Here is an 18,674-nt window from a genome sequence, read left to right as displayed (position 1 = left end):
AAAGTTATATCCACTTGCAAATTGGTAGGTCTTGTCTCTAATTGGTATTTGCTGAAAGAAAGAAAGAGAAAAATGGAATTGAGGGAAGATAAGAAAACATGGTTCTCAACACTGACAGGCTGATACATATATCAGTATTTCCATATATTTTGGGGTCACATATCATTTTGGGGTCATACTAGGACTTGTCACAAGAATGAACATCATCTGAACAATTTATATGTTGGTATAGGCAAAAAAGCTGGAGAGAGATTGTAATTTGAAGTTTGTTAAGAGTCATAAGTTTTCCTAGGGGGCTACATAAAGGTAGACAAAAGGCAGTGCCTGCTGTGACAGTGGAAGGCCCTGGTAAGTTTCATCTGGCATGGTGGAGGCTCTCTGCATAGTCTTTCCTTAACTTGTCCACCTCCGGCCACAGCCCCTTTGGTCATGGACATGTATCATCATTATGTCCCTCAGTCCTTGGCCTATTGTTCCAGCTGCTGCCAAGAGGAACCCAGGCTCTTCTCTTTGAGGACTGCACTCTGCTCCCTGGTTCAGGCCATGGCCTATTCTCATGGCTCCAACTTTGGAAATGTTTTTCTTGATCTTGGAGCTCACAGTAGGCCTCTCTAAGGAAGAAAGTATATGAGACACAAAACCAGCATGGGATCAAAGGCAGTGGGCTTCTTACATTTCCTCCTCATGCTTCTGCTTTGCTACTCTTCCATCTCCAAACACATCCCCTGGCGCTAGACACCCATCCTTCTGTTGTTGGCATGGAGCAGATGTGGGTTGACTGGTCTGGAGCTTTGTGGTCGGGGCTACAAGGCCTGGAAGACTGAAGTGAAGGAGAGATTGTAGAGTTCACTGCTAATGCCTATTGTCTTGTAGCCTTAAAACTACCCACAGGACAAGCAGACTCCCCTTTCTTTCTCTCTCCCTACTGTCCTTTTAGCCTACATTTGTGACTCTGCAGTTTTGATGCTGGTTGGGAAGCTCCAGTGTCCCCCTTCCTTCCTTTTATCTCCACCCACCCATTCAACTGAGTCCTGTGATTTCACCCCTGTAATTTCTCTAATGTCTGTTCCCTTCTTTTTCACATCTGCTGTCATCTGAACTATTGGAACAGGCATCTCTTCTCAAAACTCTGCTCTGGGGATATCATCTCTGATTGCAGCCTCCACTGTGCCAGCTTCCATGGTTAGCTGCATAGGCCTTTCATCCGTTTACTTGTTTGCATCTCAGGCTCTTGTATTCAATGTTCTATAGCCAGGTGTACATGGTCTCTTACCAGACCACTGCACAGCCTCTTAATGATTTCCTGATCCTGTATCCTTCATCCATAACGCAGACTGATTGACTTCAAACACTGCTTTCATCCCATCGCTGTACCACTTTTGAGCTTAATACTCCCTGAAGCTATCAGGCCAAGCATTCTTGCTCTTTCATGATTTAACCTTCCTTTCCTAGTATGAATGGTCCACAATGGTCAGATTGGGCTAATATCTCCTACATATCTGGAGATTCTTTATTCATTTTTCTCTGCATTCTTCTTTACCTCCTTCAATGATAAAATATAGTAACATTTCTTTGTGAACTATGAAGGATGTAAGGTTTTATTTGCTCAATGAGTTATTCTGCTATGTGAAAGAGAAGCATGGGGTTTTGCATTTGGTGACTACCTACTGTGTGCTGATACTATACACACATTATCTTATTTATTCCTCTTGATATTCCTGTGAGTCAGGTTGAGTTCTGTTCATATTACAGACAGACCAGGTCCTGAGAAAAGTGCATGTTCTCTTTTTCTATGCTGAGAACCTGGTGCTGGAAGTGGAGTCGCAGGTGGGTCTAAAAAGTGTCTAGGCTGGCAGGAGAGATAAGGCATGCACATAAACAGTTGTCATGGAAAAAAATGCTCACGGCTCTGAGAACTATAGGTTTGATGCTATAGAAATTCTGAGAATGGTGAAATTTCTTCTAGCTGGGGGATTAGAGAAGACTTCGTAGAGTTGGAGAGAAGGAGAAGCAGCAGAGAGAAGAAATAATTAAGAAACTATTGCAATCGTCTAGTATAGATGTTCTGAGGGCCCTAAACCGCTCAGTGGCTGTGGAAAGGAAGAAGAAAGGTCACACTGGAGCAGAACAAGGGAGGAAGAATTAAACAAGACTGTGATTCACTGGACATGGGGAGTGAAAGGAGGGATCAGAGACAATCCCAAAGTGACAGGGAGATTGCAAGGATGGTGTTGGCAGAACCTAAAGAAAGAGGAGAAACATAACAGGTCGGGAGTAGAAACAGGTTTGGGAGTAGAAGGAGTAGGGTGGGAAGTTCTGTTTCGTGCAGGTTGAATTTAGGTGCTGGTGAAATGTGTCTACACATCTGTGCTCCATGCCTTTGAATACTACTGCCACCATTCCAATTGCCTCCTGACCTTCCCCTTTGTTAAACAAGCCTTTGGCTATCTTTTACAAAGCCATCTGTATAAAGCCCTCAAGTGAACCATTTTTATTTTTGAATTTCTGATGTACCAGTTATGCTACTTGATATTTTCTGAGTCCAGTCTCCCAAACATCTACTCCCTCACCCCCCCCCACTATTTGTATGCCTGGCTTATGTGGGATGGACACCTGGTGGCTATAATTGACGTAAAAAGAACAATAACTTTTGTATGAATGGTGACAGTCAACAAAGCACTTTAAATGGTCAGAAATGTGCTGCATTTCCCCTCCAGTCCTCCCAGGTGTGGGTCACTGTCCATTTGACTCAATAAGCTAAAAAGGTTATTAAAGAATGAATGGCAGATTTCAGTTTAATAATTAATGAAGCTGAAGACATTAGCACCTGTTAGATAGGAACATTAGGTTATTTTTCACTGCTCTAACTAGATAGACTCTGTTAGAAGGGATGATCAAATAAAAAATGTATTCCAAAAGATATCAATAGTGAGATTGATGTTTTATGCATATTAAGAGTAACTATCATGCTTTGTGCAGATACTGCTGTAAAGCAGTTTACCAATAGTGATGAATTCAAATCTCATAATAGCAACTGGTGTTATCCCCCCCCCCCATTTCTTTTTTAGATAAAGAAACTGAAACTCATAGAGCTTAAGCAGCTTGTCCAAGATCACACGGCTCGGACGTGGCAAAGCCAAGATTCAAACTCAGCCTCTCCGATTCCAGAGCTTGCACTATTCGCCACTATCTGTATGGCCTCTCAGTGCTATTTCAACCAACCTTGGAATATTAAAAACGAACCGTAGCCGCCTGTACTCTTAACTCCAAGAAGGCAGGGACATTGTCTTCTTTCTCTATATATCCCTGGTGCCCTCACAGTTCCTGGCATATAGCAGTTGCTCATTAAATGCTTGATGAACGAATAAATATCTTTTCTAAGTTATTTTTTTCTAATCTGACAAAGAGGTTTTATTCTTCTAGATATATTTTTATTGGTTACTACTAGAGATGTTATATTTCACAGAAGAGATACAGCATGGTGATTTATCTCCACCTCCTTTGTAGCTTTGGACAAATTGCTGAACCTCTCCATTTTATCATCTATAAAATATAATAATAATAGAACCTGCTGCATAGAACTTTATTGAGGATTGAGTGAAATAATTTTTATAAAATTCTTAGCATTGTACTTAGCACATAGAAAGTACTCAATAAATGTTGGATTGTGTTATTACTGGTAGAAATTTTGAAAATGTAGAAGGGGGAAAACAATGTTTTTTTACAGTAGGATCAAAATTTTTATTAAAATGAAAATGTGTGCAGTTCTTTTAGACCCTATAGAGATCTAAAATCATTATGTTAGTTGATAAAAAATTTTTGGTTTGCTCATAAAATTATCCTAACTGATATGTCTAGAAAGAAAGAAATTCACAAAATTTGGAAGACTATTTTTCCGTTTCTTTGCAGTTTTGATTTATGAAAGATTAAAGAGGTCTGAGGGGAAAATGTTGCTTTCCTACCTCTCCACTTCCCCTTTTGTTCCTTTGGGCCATCAGATCACCATTAGGCAAAGGAACACATGAACCAGCATTTAAGCACCTACTTTGACCAAGGGACTAAATGTAAGTAATTGAATTCAGTCCTCATGATAGATCTGAGAGGTTTTTACTATAATTCCTGTTATACGAGTTGAGGAAATTGAGGCTCAGCAAGTCTTACTAACTTGGCTACCTTCACTGAACTAACAGGTGATAGAACCAGAATTTAAACCTACTCTCCCCTGGACCATTTAAATTTTTTTTTATTTTAATGCAATTTTATTGATATATATTCACATACCATGTAATCATCCAAAGTGATTAATTAGTGGTTCCAAGTATCATCATATAGCTGCATATTTTCGTCATCACAATTGACTTTCTTTTTTGTGAAAAATAACATATATACAAAAAAAACCAATAAATTTCAAAGCATACTGCAACAGTTAGTTGTAGGACAGATTTCAGAGCTTGGTAGGGTTACAATTCCACAATTACAGGTCTTTACTACTGGCTACTCCAAGACACTGGAGACTAAAATAAATATCAATATAATAATTCAACAGTCATACTCATTTATTAAATCCTATCTTCTCTATTATAGCTCTGCCATCTCCTTTGATCTTTCTCCCACTCTTAGGGTATTTGGACTAAGCCCATTCTAACTTTTTCATGCCGAAAGGAGCTGTCGATAATGTGAGATAGGGGGATGGAACTAGTTGATGTTCTGGAAAGGCTGGCCCCTCTGCATTTCAGGACTTATTTGGCCTAGGAGCCCATCTGGAGATTGTATCTCCCTGGATTATTGCAGTAGCTTCCGATAGTCTTTGATTGCAGAACTCATGTTGTTTCCCCCTTCCCTGCAGTCTTCCTACTGCATGCAGCAGAGGGTGGCAGCTTATGCCTACTGCTTTACCAGTAGAGCTGTGAGAACGAGTAATTCATTAAAAAGTATTTGACCTCTATTTTGCTTGGTGCCATTGGGTGATTATAAGGGGTATATAACACAGTCTCGACTCTCATGGAGCTTGTACTTTACTTACTAGTAGGACAGACATATATAAAAAATTAATTACTAATAGCAGAGAATGTATGTCCCAAGGTATTAACAGTGGTTATCTGTAAGTGGTGGGATTGTATGTGTTCATTTTCGTTACCTTCTTTTTTTCCTTCATTTTGCTTTTTCAGCAGGAACATCTCTTGTTTTTGTAGTAACAAAATTAATAAAAATTAGATGTAATTTAAAAAGTTTCTGGGCAGGTCATACTGGCTCAGTGGCAGAGTTCATGCCTGCCATGCTGGAGACCTGGGTTTGATTCCTGGTGCCTGCCCATGCAACGAATAAATAAGTAAATAAATAGATAAATAAATAAATAAATGTTTAAAAAAAAACAGTTTGTGCAACAGGTGAGTGATATAGACAGTAAATCAAAGGAGGCTGAGAAATGAGTAGAAAGAGCACAGGATTTAGAGGACAAAGACAATTTTAAATTAAGACTCTGCTACTTTGGACAAATCACTTAATTTATGTAAGCCTTAATTTTCTTACTAGTAAAATGGGGGATATTAATATAATTCCTATTTACTGTGGCTGTCGTGATAACTGAACATTTTGTGAACTATAAAATGCTCTAGGGAAAAAAAAACTGTTGTGGGCATGTGAAAGAAAGGAGAGCAAACTTCCTTAAATCCCTGTTATTCCTTGTATTGGTGATTTGGTTTCCCTTATTTTTTCTCCATAATGATCACAGAATAGTGACTGTCAGGTTCTATGCAGAGCAGTTTGTATATATTAATCTCTAACCTCCACAACAGTCTTGTAATCAAGAGGAGCACAGTGAGGCTCAGGGAGGTTCAAAGCTTGCCTTAGATCTCACAACTATTTTGGTGGTGGAAGCCACTCCAAATCATGAGTTAAACTGAGAGTTGGGGGCTGAGAGATGGCCTTGTCAGGCATGGCCTCATAGGTGGTAACATATGTTTGCTGGTGAATTATGTAACTGAGCAAGATTTTTTCTGAGCTACATCTCCCCAAGGACAGATTCTCTGTTTTCTAGAGTGTGGGTGAGCCAATCTGATAAGCTCCTACCCAAGGCCATACATAGAGTAAATGGCAGCTTCAGGACTTGAATCCAGGTCTCTTGATTCTAACTTTAAACCTGAAGAGAAATTGGCATTTTGTGACAAAAGCTCAGAGGGTGGGATAGCAAGCAAACAGGGGAGACTGTTGAATCATGACACAAGGTAACTTTAAGGTTCCTGTACAGCAATTGGCCAGGCCTCCTTGCTCCTCTTCTAAAAATCACCCTTTTCCTTTGACCATAGTATTTACTATGGTAGAAAATAATTCCTGACTGAGAGGAAGTTGGAGAGATTATCAAAATGTGGGTCTTCTGGGTGGGCCATGGTGGCTCATGCCATGCCAGAGACCCTAGTTTGATTCCCGGTACCTGCCCATGCAAAAAAAAAAAAGAAAAGAAAAGAAAGTGTGGGTCTTCTGCTTCTGCTTTTGGCCCCATAAAGGAAAAAATCCTGAACTGGTGGAGGGTCTGTCCTACCCTAACCTGGTGACCACTGTAGGTCTGCCTTGTTGATGGAGGAAAGGGAGGAAAGAAAGTGCCTCTTTTTCCCTCTGTTAAGTGCATTTGGTCAGTTTTCCCTGCTCACTCCATAGCAGCAGGAAAGGAAAATGGATGGGTAAATGTTCCATAAATGCACATATGGACGGGTGTGTACATTTGTTTTTTCTGGTGGCTGGAAAGAGCAGTGCCTCCTGCAATGAATCACTTCACTTTCCCCTAACCCCCCCATTCCAGCTATCAGAAAACATTTTGGGGTTTTCTTTGAGTAGATCAGGGAGGAAAGTGCTCAGGAGAGGGGTCCCTTGAAGGGACCTAATCTTCCCTATATGGCCCCTCTACAAATAGAACAGATCGTTAAACAGAACTTAACAAGAGAAATCTATATAGCAGTAGTTTAATAGCTTCTTCCCCTACCCCCTTCTTGTTTTTATTGTGGTAACATATGTACAATACAAAATTTCCCATTTTAATAACTTCAATGTGTACTATTTAATGATATAAGGTCAATTCACAATATTGTGCCACCATCAACACCATCCTTTACCAAAACTTTTTCATCACTCCAAAAAGTAAATTTGTACCCATTAAGCAGTAACTCTTCTCCCTGCCCTCCAGTCCTTAATAACCTATAATCTACTTTCTGCCTCTATGAATTTGCTTATTCTAGGCGTTTCATATGAATGAGATCGTACAATATTTGTCTTTTGTGTATGACTTATTTTACTAGACATTATGTTTGCAGGGTTCATCCATGTTGTAGCCTGTATCAGGACTTCATTCCTTTTTATGGTTGAGTATTGTTCCATTGTATATATAGGCAATAGCTTTTTTTTTTTTTTTTTTTGCATGGGCAGGTACTAGGAATCAAACCCCAGTCTCTGGCATGGCAGGCGAGAATTCTGCCTGCTGAGCCACCATGGCCTGCCCTAGGCAATAGCTGTTTGAGAGCTTGGTTACTCCATTTGAAATATGTATTTTAAGGTTTCATAATGTGCTTTGGATAGTAGGTTTACCATATTTGGGGCCTAATGGGGCCCTTAGTCTTGTTAGAGTGGCAAAGAAAGAAAGAAATTTGCAATGGTGTATTTCCTGACTAGGTCTTTCCAGCTTCCAGTACTGGGCTGAGGGCACAGGTGGAGGCAGAAAAGACAGCAGGAAAGGGATGTGACTGAGTTAGAGAACTTGGGCCTCATGTCCTTCCTCAGATTTTCATCCCTGTCCATACTTGGGGTTTCTTTCTGGAATAGGAAGCAGAAGATACTGGTGGCTCGCAGGTCCCATCTGATTGCTTTATGTAGATGTGGCAGAGGGGAGTCTCATTATACTTTTTATAGAAGAGGTTCTGTGTGCAGCTGCTCTTGGCTGACCTAGCTATGGGAGAAAGATAGGAGAGGTCTTTTAGTTAACCTAGGATAGAGGAGGAGGACACCCAGTCACCAAGCCAGGTCAAAGGGCAATCGGTGACCTGTATACTAAGAGAGGAGACAGATGACTGTCTTGCCAGGGTAGCATCCAATGTTACTGTGAAAAAATAACATACCTCTTTTTCTTCTTCTTATGCTTTATCATCATCAACAATAATAATTTATCATCATCAACCATTCAAATGTCTTTGAAGTTTTTATTATAAAATAATTTCAAACATACAGAAGAATTGCAAAAATAACACGAAGATCTCCTACATACATTTGTTCCAGGTTCACAAAATTTTAACATTTTGCTGCATTTGCTTTATACCGTTCTCTCTTTCTTTCCATATATGTATGTATTTTTTGTGAGCTACCTGAGAACTGGTTGTTTACATCATACCTTTTTGTCCCATGATATTTTCAGTGTGTATTTCCTGAAGAACAGCTATTTCTCTTATACTGATAAAATACTTTAATCTACAGTCTGTGTTCTGATTTCATCAATTGTTCCAATAATGTACTCTGTAGAAAATTTTTTTTCTGTTAAGGGATCCATCCTGAGATCCTGCCTTGTATTTAGTTGTCACGTCTCTTCAGTCTTCTTTATCTGGAATAGCTCCTCAGCCTTTCTTTGTCTTTCGTGTTATTGACATTTTTGAAGACAGTGGCCAGTTGTTTTATAGAATATCCAACAGTTTGGAATTCTCTGATGGTTCTTTTTGATTGGATTCACGTTATGTATATTTTACTTAAATACTACATACGTGATGTTTCCTCTTGGGTATCACTTCTGGAGACATGTAGTGTCTGTTTGCTCCTGATTGTTGTTAATTTTGATCACTTGGTTAAAGTGTCCAGTTTCTCTACTGTATAGTTAAAATTTTTTGTGTGATTAATGAGTAATTTGTAGGGAGATGTTTAGAAGCAATACATTCTATTTCTTATTAAAATTTCCCCCATATGTTTAGCATTAATTGGTGCTTCTTGCCTGAATCAGTGTATGTTAGTATGTTTGCAATATGGTGATATCTCTAACTTCATAAATTCTTCTACTTTTATAAGTATATCCTACTGTAAGAGAGCTTTCATCTATCTGCCTTTCTGTCTGCCTGCCTATCTTCAATATAGACTCATGGGTTCTTATTTAATGGCTTATAAACTATTATTTTACTTATTTACTCTGCTGTTCAAATTGTTCCAGATTTGGCCAGTAGGAGCCCCTGCAAGCTGAATCCTGAGCCCCCTGACCGCTTTCTTTTAGAATTTCCTTATTTTCTGGCACAATAAAGGGTATTCCAGGTGCCTCATGCCTTCTCTGCTTCAGCCCTTGAAATAGCTGCTGCTCATGGACCCCTGGTTTGTTTTAGTGGGGAGTAGTATTTAGAAACCAGGAGACTTTACTTCTGGAGTGTTATTGCTTCTAGACTCTTTCAGCAGACAGAACTTGTTTTAGTTTCCTAAGCTTCTCCAGCATATACCATGAAATGGGTGGCTTAAACAATGGAAATTTATTATCTTACAGTTTTGAGGCTGAGAAAATGTCCTAATTCAAGGTATAATCAAAGTAATGCTTTCTTCCCAAAGACCAGCTGCCAGTACTCCTTGGCTCCTCTGCCACATGGCAAAGCACATAGTGGTGTCTTCTGATCTCAGTCTTCTGGGTTTTGTTGATTTTACCTTCTTGCTTCTGTGGCTTTCTCTCTCCCTCCTCTTCCCTCACCTCCCCTCCTTCTCTGTATTCATTTTGTTTATAAAGGATTCCAATAATAGGATTAAGACCTATCCTGAATGATTAAAGGAAGTAGTCTCATTAAAAGGTTCTACTTACAATGGGTTTAAACCCACAGGAATGGGTTAGACTTAAGAACATGTTTTTCTGGGGTATGTAACAGCTTCAAACCACCACAGAGCTATTATATACATATATGTTGGAGGAAAGAGACACCTGATATCACCTCATCACATGGAGGATAGCAAAGAGCATATCAGTGCCTGCCACTAGGAACAAGCAGCCCTAGGGTCTCAGCCCATTTCATGATTTACAGATAGTGAGGTCACCAACAAAAGCACAGCCCACACAGGCACTGGATGGAATGCTGTTTTCTTATACAAAGCAAGGTTACCTTCTTTAGTGGGCATCAGTTCCCCATGGCCAGCAGGTCTCACACTGCAGCTGACTCAGGAAGATTGTATGCATGTATCCCTCTTGTGCTGCAAAACAAAGGACCCCAATCCCATCCTGCCAGGAACAGATATTGCAATGGGATTGGCCAGGTAGCATATAACATATATACTTAGCTTACCCTTCATAGGAATGTTTACATGTACTCAGGGAAAAAGTTCATAGTTCTTTAAGTCAGAAATCTAGGTGGGCATGGCTGGGTTCTTTTCTCACAAAGCTAAAATTCAGGTGTCAGCAGAACTGGGTTTTTATTTAGAGATTTTATATAAGAATCTGCTCCTAGACTCATTCAGATTGTTGGCAAATTTCAGTTCCTTGTGGTTGTAGGACTAAGGTGTTTGTTTCCTTGCTACTGTCAGCCACGAGTTACTCTCAGAAAATAGAGGCCACTCTGCAGTCTCTGTAAGTTGCCCCTCTATCTTCAAAGCCAGCAATGGCACCTCATAGCCTTCTTGTGCTTGGAATCACTTCGATTTATCAAAACTCTTGCTTTTCAAGGACTTAAGTGACTCGACTAGGTCTACCTGGATAGGAGTAACAACAGGGAGAAAAGGTCATGGAGGCTTCTTAAAATTCTGCCTACTGTACCTATTGAAGGAAATTTAGGTTGTTTCTAGTTTTGCGTGATTATGAATAATCTTACAGTAAATATTTATATACAGGTTTTTGTCAATACCTAAGAGTAGAATTGCTACATCATATGGAAAATGTAGATTTAACTATAAGGAACTGCTAAACTGTTATCTAAAGTAGCTATATACCCCTCCAGCAACACAGAAGAGTTCAGCTTTCTTTGTATCCTTGTAAAAACTTGCTTTTGTCAATTTTTTCCTTCTTTTTAGCCACTCTACTAGGCATGCAAATGGTACTTCATTGTGTTTTTTAATTTGTATTTCCCTAATGGCTAAGATGTTGAATATCTTTTCATGTGTCTACTTGCTATCTCTGCCATCATTTTTGAAGTAAGTATCTGTTCAAATCATTGGCCCATTTTAAAAATTGGGTTATTTGGTTTCTTATTGCTGATGCTTGACAGTTTTTCATTTGTTCTGGATAAAAGTCCTTTGTCAGATATCTTATTCGCAAATATTTTCTTCCAGGCAGCAGCTTATCTTTTCATTCTCTTCATGGTGTCTTTTGCAGAGCAAAAGTTTGTAATTTGGATGAAGTCCAATTTGTTATAGATTGTGTTTTTTGGTGACATATCTAATAATTCTATGCTTAACCCAAGGTCACAGACATTTTCTAATGTTTTTCCCTAAAAGATATATAATTTTATGTATTACATTTAAGCCTATGATTTATTGTTGAGTTAATTTTGAGTAAGGTGAGATATATAGGCCAAGAGTCTTTTTTTTGGCATACGGATGTCTAATTGTTCCTGCTTGTTAGAAAACTTATCCTTTCTCATTTGAACTGCCTTTTCACTATTGTTGAAAATTAATTGACCATATTTGTGTGAGTTTATTTCTAAGCTGTATTCTGTTCCATTGATATGTCTATCCTTTCATCAATACTACATGGTCTTGATTTTAGAGCTTTGTAGTAAGTGTTAAAATTGGGAATTTTGAATCCTTTAACTTTGTTTTCTTTCTCAAAATTGTTTTGGCTATTTTAGTTCATTTCATTTTCAAAAAAAAGAAAACACCTTAGAATGAGCTTATCTGTGTCTGAATATGGCATGCCTTCCCTTTTATTTAGATCATCTTTGCCTTATTTCATCAGAATTCTATAGTTTTCAAAATATAGTTATTGCAATGCTTTGTTAGATTAATAACCAAGTATTTAATATTTTAGGGGGGAAGGAGCTATTATAAATGTCATTGTTGAAAAAAATTTTAGTGTCCAATTGTTCATATAGAACTATAATAGATTTTTATGTGTAGACATTTAACCTGCAACCTTGATAAAATTGCTTATTACTTCTAGAATCTTTTTTGCAGATTTCTTGGGATTTTCTATGCAATAATCATATCATCTGGCAATAGGAGAGTTTTATTTCTTCCTTTCCAATCTATATGCCATTTATTTCTTTTTCTTGACATATTGCAATAACTAAGATTTCCATATGATGTTGAATAGGAGCAGTGAGAGCAGGCACTCTTGCCTTGTTCCAATCACAGGCAGAAAGCATACAGTCTTTCACTAGTAAGTATGTTATGAGTTGTGGGTTTTTCACTGATGCCATTTATCAGATTGAGGAGGTTCTCAATCTCTTCATTCGCTGAGAGTTTTATCATGAACGGATGTTTTACCATATGCTTTGTCTGCATCTATTGATATAATCTTGTGGTTTTTCTTCTTTAGTCTGTTAATTTGGTGAATTAGATTGATTGATTTTTTTTCTTTTGCATGGGCAGGCACTGGAAATCGAACATTGTTTGATTTTTAAGTGTTAAACCAGCTCTGTATTCCTAAGATAAACCCCATTTGATCCTAATATTTTATTCTTTTTATATATAGGTAGATTGATTTGCTATTATTTTGGGAGGGGGGATTTTTTTTTAATCTATGTTCATAAGTGATATTGGTCTCTAGTTTTATTTTCTTATGAATAGTTTTGGTATGACCACATTTCTTTTCATCTGCTTAATTTCTCAAGGTAGAAATCAAAGTCATTGAGTAAGATCTGCTTTTCTAATATAGGTGTTTTAATGCTACATATTGTCCTCTAAGTACTGACTTAGATTCCCCACAAAATTTTTTCTCTTTATTAGAGAAATTGTGGATTTACAGAATAATCATGCGTAAAGTACAGGATTCCCATACACTACCCCTCCACTGACACCTTGCGTTGGTATGAAACATCTGCCACAATTGATAATAGCACATTTTAATAATTGTACTATTAATTAAAGTCGATGGTTCAATTTAGGGTTCACTTTTGTGTAGGGTAATTCTATGTTTTTTTAAAAAATGTATTCTAATACCATATATAGAATCTAATATTTCTCCTTTTAATCATAATCAGATAGATATTTCAGTGCTGTTAATTCACAGTGTTGTACTACCATTACCACCACCCATTACCAAAGCATTTTCATCATTCCAAATAGGAATCCTGTACATTTTAAGCCTTAACTTCCTGTTCCCTAGTCCACCCCTCCAACCACCACCACCCCCCACCCCAGGAATGTGAACACTGGATTCTTCATGAGTTTGCATATTTTAATTATTTCAAATCAGTGAGACCATACAATATTTGTTCCTTTGTGTCTGGCTTATTTCACTCAACATGATGTCTTCAAGGTTCATCCATTTTCTCACATTATCAGAACTTCATTTCTTTTTATGGCTGAATAAAATTCCATTGTATGTATATACCACATTTTATTTAGCCACTCATCAGTTGATGGTCACTTGGGTTGCTTCCATCTTTGGGCAATTGTGAATAATGCCACTATGAAGATTGATGTGTGTGCTGGTTTGAAACTGTTGTGTACCCCAGAAGAGCCATGTTCTTTAATCCTAATTCAATATTATTGGGTGAGGTCTTTTTTATTTTTATAGAGTTGTGACCCTCCAGTTGTAGGTGGTACCTTTAGATTAGGTTGTTTCCATGGAGATGTGTTTCTACCCATTCAATGTGGGGTTGCTTACTGGAGTCCTTTAGAGAGAACCATTTTGGAAAAATGAGCCGAGAGCTAATAGATCCAACACGAGACCAGACATTTGGAGGTGCAGAAAAAACACACCTCCAGGGAAGTTGTTTGAAACAAGGAGCCAGAGACCCCAGCAGATGCCAGCCACATACTTCCCAGCTGATGAAGGTGTTCTGGATCCATTGGCCCTTCTTGAGTCAAGGTATCTTTCCCTGGATGCCTTAGTTTGGACATTTTTATAGCCTTAGAACTGTAAATTTGCAACTTAATAAATTTCCTTTTCAAAAGCCATTCCATTTCTGGTACATTGTATTCCGGCAGCGTTAACATACTAAAACAGTGTGCAAATATCTATTCAATTCTCTGCTTTTAATTCTGTTGAGTATATCTGTAGTAGAGGGATTGCTGAATCATATGGTTGTTCTATATGTAGCTTTCTGAGAAACTGCTAAACAGCAGCTGCACCATTTTACATTGCCACTAGCAATGAATGAATGTTTCTATTTCTCTGCATCCTAACACTTGTTATTTTCTTTCTTTTTTTAATAGCAGCCAATCTAATGGTATCTCATGTGTTTTTTATTTGAATTTCCCTAATGGCTAATGACATTGAGCACCTTTTCATGTGCTTTCTGGTCATTTGTATATCTTCTTTGGAAAGGTGTTAATGCATGTCTATTGCCTATTTTTAAATTGGATTGTTTGTCTTTTTGTTGTTAACTTGAGGGATTTCTTTATATATACTGGATATTAAATATTTATTGGACATATGGTTTTTAAATATTTTCTACCATTGTGTATGTGGTCATTAGACTTTCATAATAAGGTCCTTTTGAGACACTAAAGTTTTTAATTTTGATACAGTTTCACTTATCTATTTTTTCTTTTGTTGCTTGTGCTTTGGATGTAAAATCTAAGAAAACATTGCCTAACACAAGGTCCTGACGATGTTTCCCTGTGTTTTCTTCTAGGAGTTTTGTAGTTCTGGTTCTTATATTTGGGTCTTTGATCCATTTTGAGTTGATTTTTGTGTAAGGTGTATGGTAGGGGTCCTCCATCTTTTTTTGCAAATGGAGATCCAGTTCTACTAGCATCATTTATTGAAAAGACTCATCTTTCTCAGTTGAGTGATCTTTACCCTCAGTCACAAATCAGTTGCCCTAAAGTGAGGATTGATTGCTGTGCCAGTTTGAAACTGTTGTGTATCCCAGAAAAGCCATGTTCTTTAATCCTCATTCAGTATTGCTGGATGGGATCTTTATGATTGTTTCCATGGAGATGTGACCCACCCAATTGGGGGTGGTATCTTTTGCTTAGGTGGTTCCCATGAAGATGTGTCTCTACCTATTCAAGGTGGGGTTGCTTACAGGAGTCCTTTAAAAGGGAACCATTTTGACAAAATAACTTTAGCACCCACAAAGCTGAGAGCCCATGTGGCCAGAGACCTTTGGACGTGCAGAAGGAAAACACCCCTGGGGAAACCTTACAAAATGAGAAGAGAAAGCTTGCAGATATCGCCATGTACCTTTCCAGCTGAGAGAGGTGTCCAGAAGCCAAAGTTCCCAAGCCACATGACTTCCCAGCTGAAAGAGGTGTTCTGGATGGCATCAGCCTTTCTTGAGTGAAAGTAACCTCTTGTTGTTGCTTTGATTTGGATGTTTTCATGGCCTTAGAACTGTAAACTTGCAACTTAATAAATTCCCCTTTTCAAAGCCATTCCATTTCTGGTATATTGCATTTTAGCAGCTTTAGCAAAGCAAAATAATTGCTGAACTCTCAATTCAATTCCATTCGTCAGTTTATCTGTCCTTGTGCCATTACTATGATTACTGTGCCTTTGTAATAAGTTTTAAAGTCAGAAAATGTGAGTCCTCCAACTTCATTCTTCTTTTCAAGATGGCTTTAGTTATTTTGGGCCTCTTATCTTTGTATATACATTTATTTTTAACTATAACATGTATATAAAACAGCAATAAATTTCAAAGTACATTGTAACAGATAGTTATAGCACAGATCTCAGAGTTTGGTATGGGTTACAGTTCCACAATTTCAGGTATTTCCTTCTAGCTGTTCCAAGACACTGGAAACTAACAGAAATATCAATATGACTCAGTAGTCATACTCATTTGTTCAATCCTGTCTTCTCTGTTATAACTTCTCCTTCTCCTTTGCTCTTTCTCCCAATCTTTAGGGGTATTTGGGCTATGCTCATTTCCAACTTTTTCATGTTGGAAAAGGGCTATCGACAATATGAGATAGGGGGATGGAACTAGTTGATGTTCTTGGAGAGACTGACCCCTCTGGATTTCAGGACTTATCTGCCCTAGGAACCATCTGGACGTTGTGGGTTTCTGGAAGGTTATTTTAGCATGTGAAACTTCGTAGAATCTCAGATAGAGCCCTGGGTGTTCTTTAGGGTTAACAGGAATGGTGTAGATTGGGGTTTGGGAAGCTGTGGTAATTAAATTTTTTTAAAACTTAGCTTTTCCATCTACATTTTTAAAAAATATTTTTATTAGAGACGTTGTGGGTTTACAGAGCAATCATGTATAAAATACAGGATTCCCATACACCGCTCTAACCTCTTGCATTAGTGTGGAACATTTGTTACAATTGATGATAGCCCTCTTTTGTAATTGTACTTTTTTTAGAAGTAGTAACTAGTAGTTACTGCTAAAAAAAATGGTGAAATATTGTTAAAATAGTACTATTTACTATTGCCCAGGGTTTACATTAGGTATATTTTCCCCATATACCACCCTGTTATTAACACCTTTTATTAGAATTGTACATTTGTTATAATTCATGAAGGGAAATTCTTATACTTGTACTATTAGTTATAGTCCATTGCCTACACTAAAATTCACTGTGTTATACAGTCTTATGTTTTATCATTTAATTATTTTTCTAGTAATGTATACAACCTTGAGTTTCCCTTTTTAACCACATGCACTTATATAATTCAGTGTTGTTAATTATACTCACAATAATGTGCTACCATCACCACCATCTATTTCCAAACCGTTACAATCAAGCTAAATAGAAATTCTGTACAAATTAAGCCTCAACTCCCCATTTTCTAACCCCATACTATCCTGTGTTCTAGATGCTAACTCCATGAGTTTGGTTGTTATAATTAATTCATATCAGTGAGATCATACAATATTATCCTTTGTCTGGATTATTTACTCAGCATAATGTCCTCAAGGTTCACTAATGCTGTTGTATGCATCAGGGTTTCATTGCTTTTTATGGCTGAATAATATTCCAGTATTCCATGCATGTCTATTATCAGGAAGTATGCTTTTTTCTTGTTCAATTGTATTCTGACTCTTATAGGAATTAAAGAGTAGAGTTGTGTATTGAGGATACAGTACTACTGGATTTTGCATTTGCTTTTTTAGTTACCCTTACTGATAATATTCATTTCTTCACTGTACTTCAAGCCACTCTCTCCTTTCTTTTCCTTTCAACCTGCAGAACTCCCTGTAGTAATTCTTGTAGGGCAAGTCTTTTGTTTATGAACTCTCTTAGTTTCTGTTTATCTGTGAATATTTAAAACTCTCCATTTTTTTAAACTTTTTTTTATTAATTAAAAAAAAACTAACAAACAAAACATTAAGATATTCCATTCTACATATAAATCAGTAACTCTTAATATCATCACATAGTTGCATATTTATCATTTCTTAGAACATTTGCATCTATTTAGAAAAAGAAATAAAAAGACAACAGAAAAAGAAATAAAATGATAATAGAGAAAAAAAAGATTATACATACCATACCCCTTACCTCTCGCTTTCATTTTCCCTCATTTTTGAAGGACAGTTTTGCCAGATAAAGAATTTTTGGCTACAGTTTTTCTTTCAGTACACTAAATTTATTGTACCACTACCTTCTTGCCTTCATAGTTTCTGATGAGAAATCAGGTCTTACTATTATTGATGGTCCCTTGTATGTGATAAATTGCTTTTCTCTTGTTACTTACAGAATTCTCTCTTCGTTTTTAGCATTTGACATTCTGATTAGTATGTGTCTCGGAGTAGGTATATTAGGATTTATTCTGTTTGGAGTGCTGTGTATTTCGTGGACATGTATATTTATGTCTTTTGTAAGAGTTGGGAAATTTTCGGCCATTATATCCTCAAATATTCTTTATGCCAGTTTTTCCTTCTCTTCTCCTACTGGGACCCCTATGATTCATATGTTTGCTGCTTCATGCTGTCACTCAAATTCCTGAGACACTGCTCATGTTTTCTGTTATTTTCTCTATCTGTTCTTCTGAAGGTATGATTTTGATTGTACTATCTTTAGTTTGCTGCTTTCTTTCTTCTGCCTGTTCCGATCTGCTGTTGTATGCCTCTAATGTATTTTAATAAAAATCTCTACTATTGTGTCTTTCATCCCCATGATTTCTGTTATGTTTCCTTTTATACTTTTAGGTTCTTATTTCTTCTCATACATTGTCTTCTTAATATTCTTTATCTCTTTATGAATATTTTCCTTCATATCCTTGAATTGATTTAGGAGATTTATTTGAACTTCTTTAATTAGTTGCTCCAAATTCTGTGTTTGCTCTGAGGTTTTAAGGTGTTCTGTTGACTGAGCCATATCTTCCTGTTACTTAGTATGGCTTGTGATTTTTTTTTTTTTTGCTGATGTCTAGGTATCAGATTATCTTGATGAATTAACTCTGAAGGTCAGTTTCTTCCTCTTGTGTACAGTTTTATTCTTGATTGGCTTTGTATTATAGCTGTCTTTGAAGACAGACTTTTAGAATAGCCTATGTTTAGCTAATCAGATATTCTCAGCTCTTCTTTATTTGATTCTTGCCCTGGATAGCCATTAAAATTTTTAAGATGGCACTTTTGGCTTAATTGTTTCACCTCTAAGAGAAAGCATCCTTTCCTCTGTTCCTT

The 18,674-nt window shown here is 37.3% G+C and overlaps 1 protein-coding gene across 12 annotated transcripts in view; it reads left to right on the top strand.

The window, feature by feature from the left end:
• The window catches only part of SERGEF (secretion regulating guanine nucleotide exchange factor), a 328,021-nt gene that overhangs the window by 118,510 nt on the left and 190,837 nt on the right, over window positions 1-18,674 (top strand). For 3 of the 12 annotated variants that reach the window (XR_013156841.1, XR_013156839.1, XR_013156842.1), the window contains one exon: window positions 3,069-3,177. The exons of 8 other annotated variants lie outside the window; for them this stretch is intronic. Coding sequence is in view for 1 of the 4 variants with exons in the window: in XM_077114154.1 (XP_076970269.1) it covers window positions 3,069-3,248 (180 nt within the window). In the remaining 3 variants the exon portion in view is untranslated. Of the gene's footprint in view, window positions 1-3,068; window positions 18,159-18,674 lie in introns of those variants that run through there. One more of the 12 variants, XM_077114154.1, reaches the window with a different exon arrangement.

This window comes from Tamandua tetradactyla, chromosome 8, assembly GCF_023851605.1.
Source record: "Tamandua tetradactyla isolate mTamTet1 chromosome 8, mTamTet1.pri, whole genome shotgun sequence".
In the NCBI taxonomy this organism is placed as follows: domain Eukaryota; kingdom Metazoa; phylum Chordata; class Mammalia; order Pilosa; family Myrmecophagidae; genus Tamandua; species Tamandua tetradactyla.
Note: the sequence above shows the minus strand (reverse complement) of the source record. Positions and strands in the feature narration are given on the sequence as shown.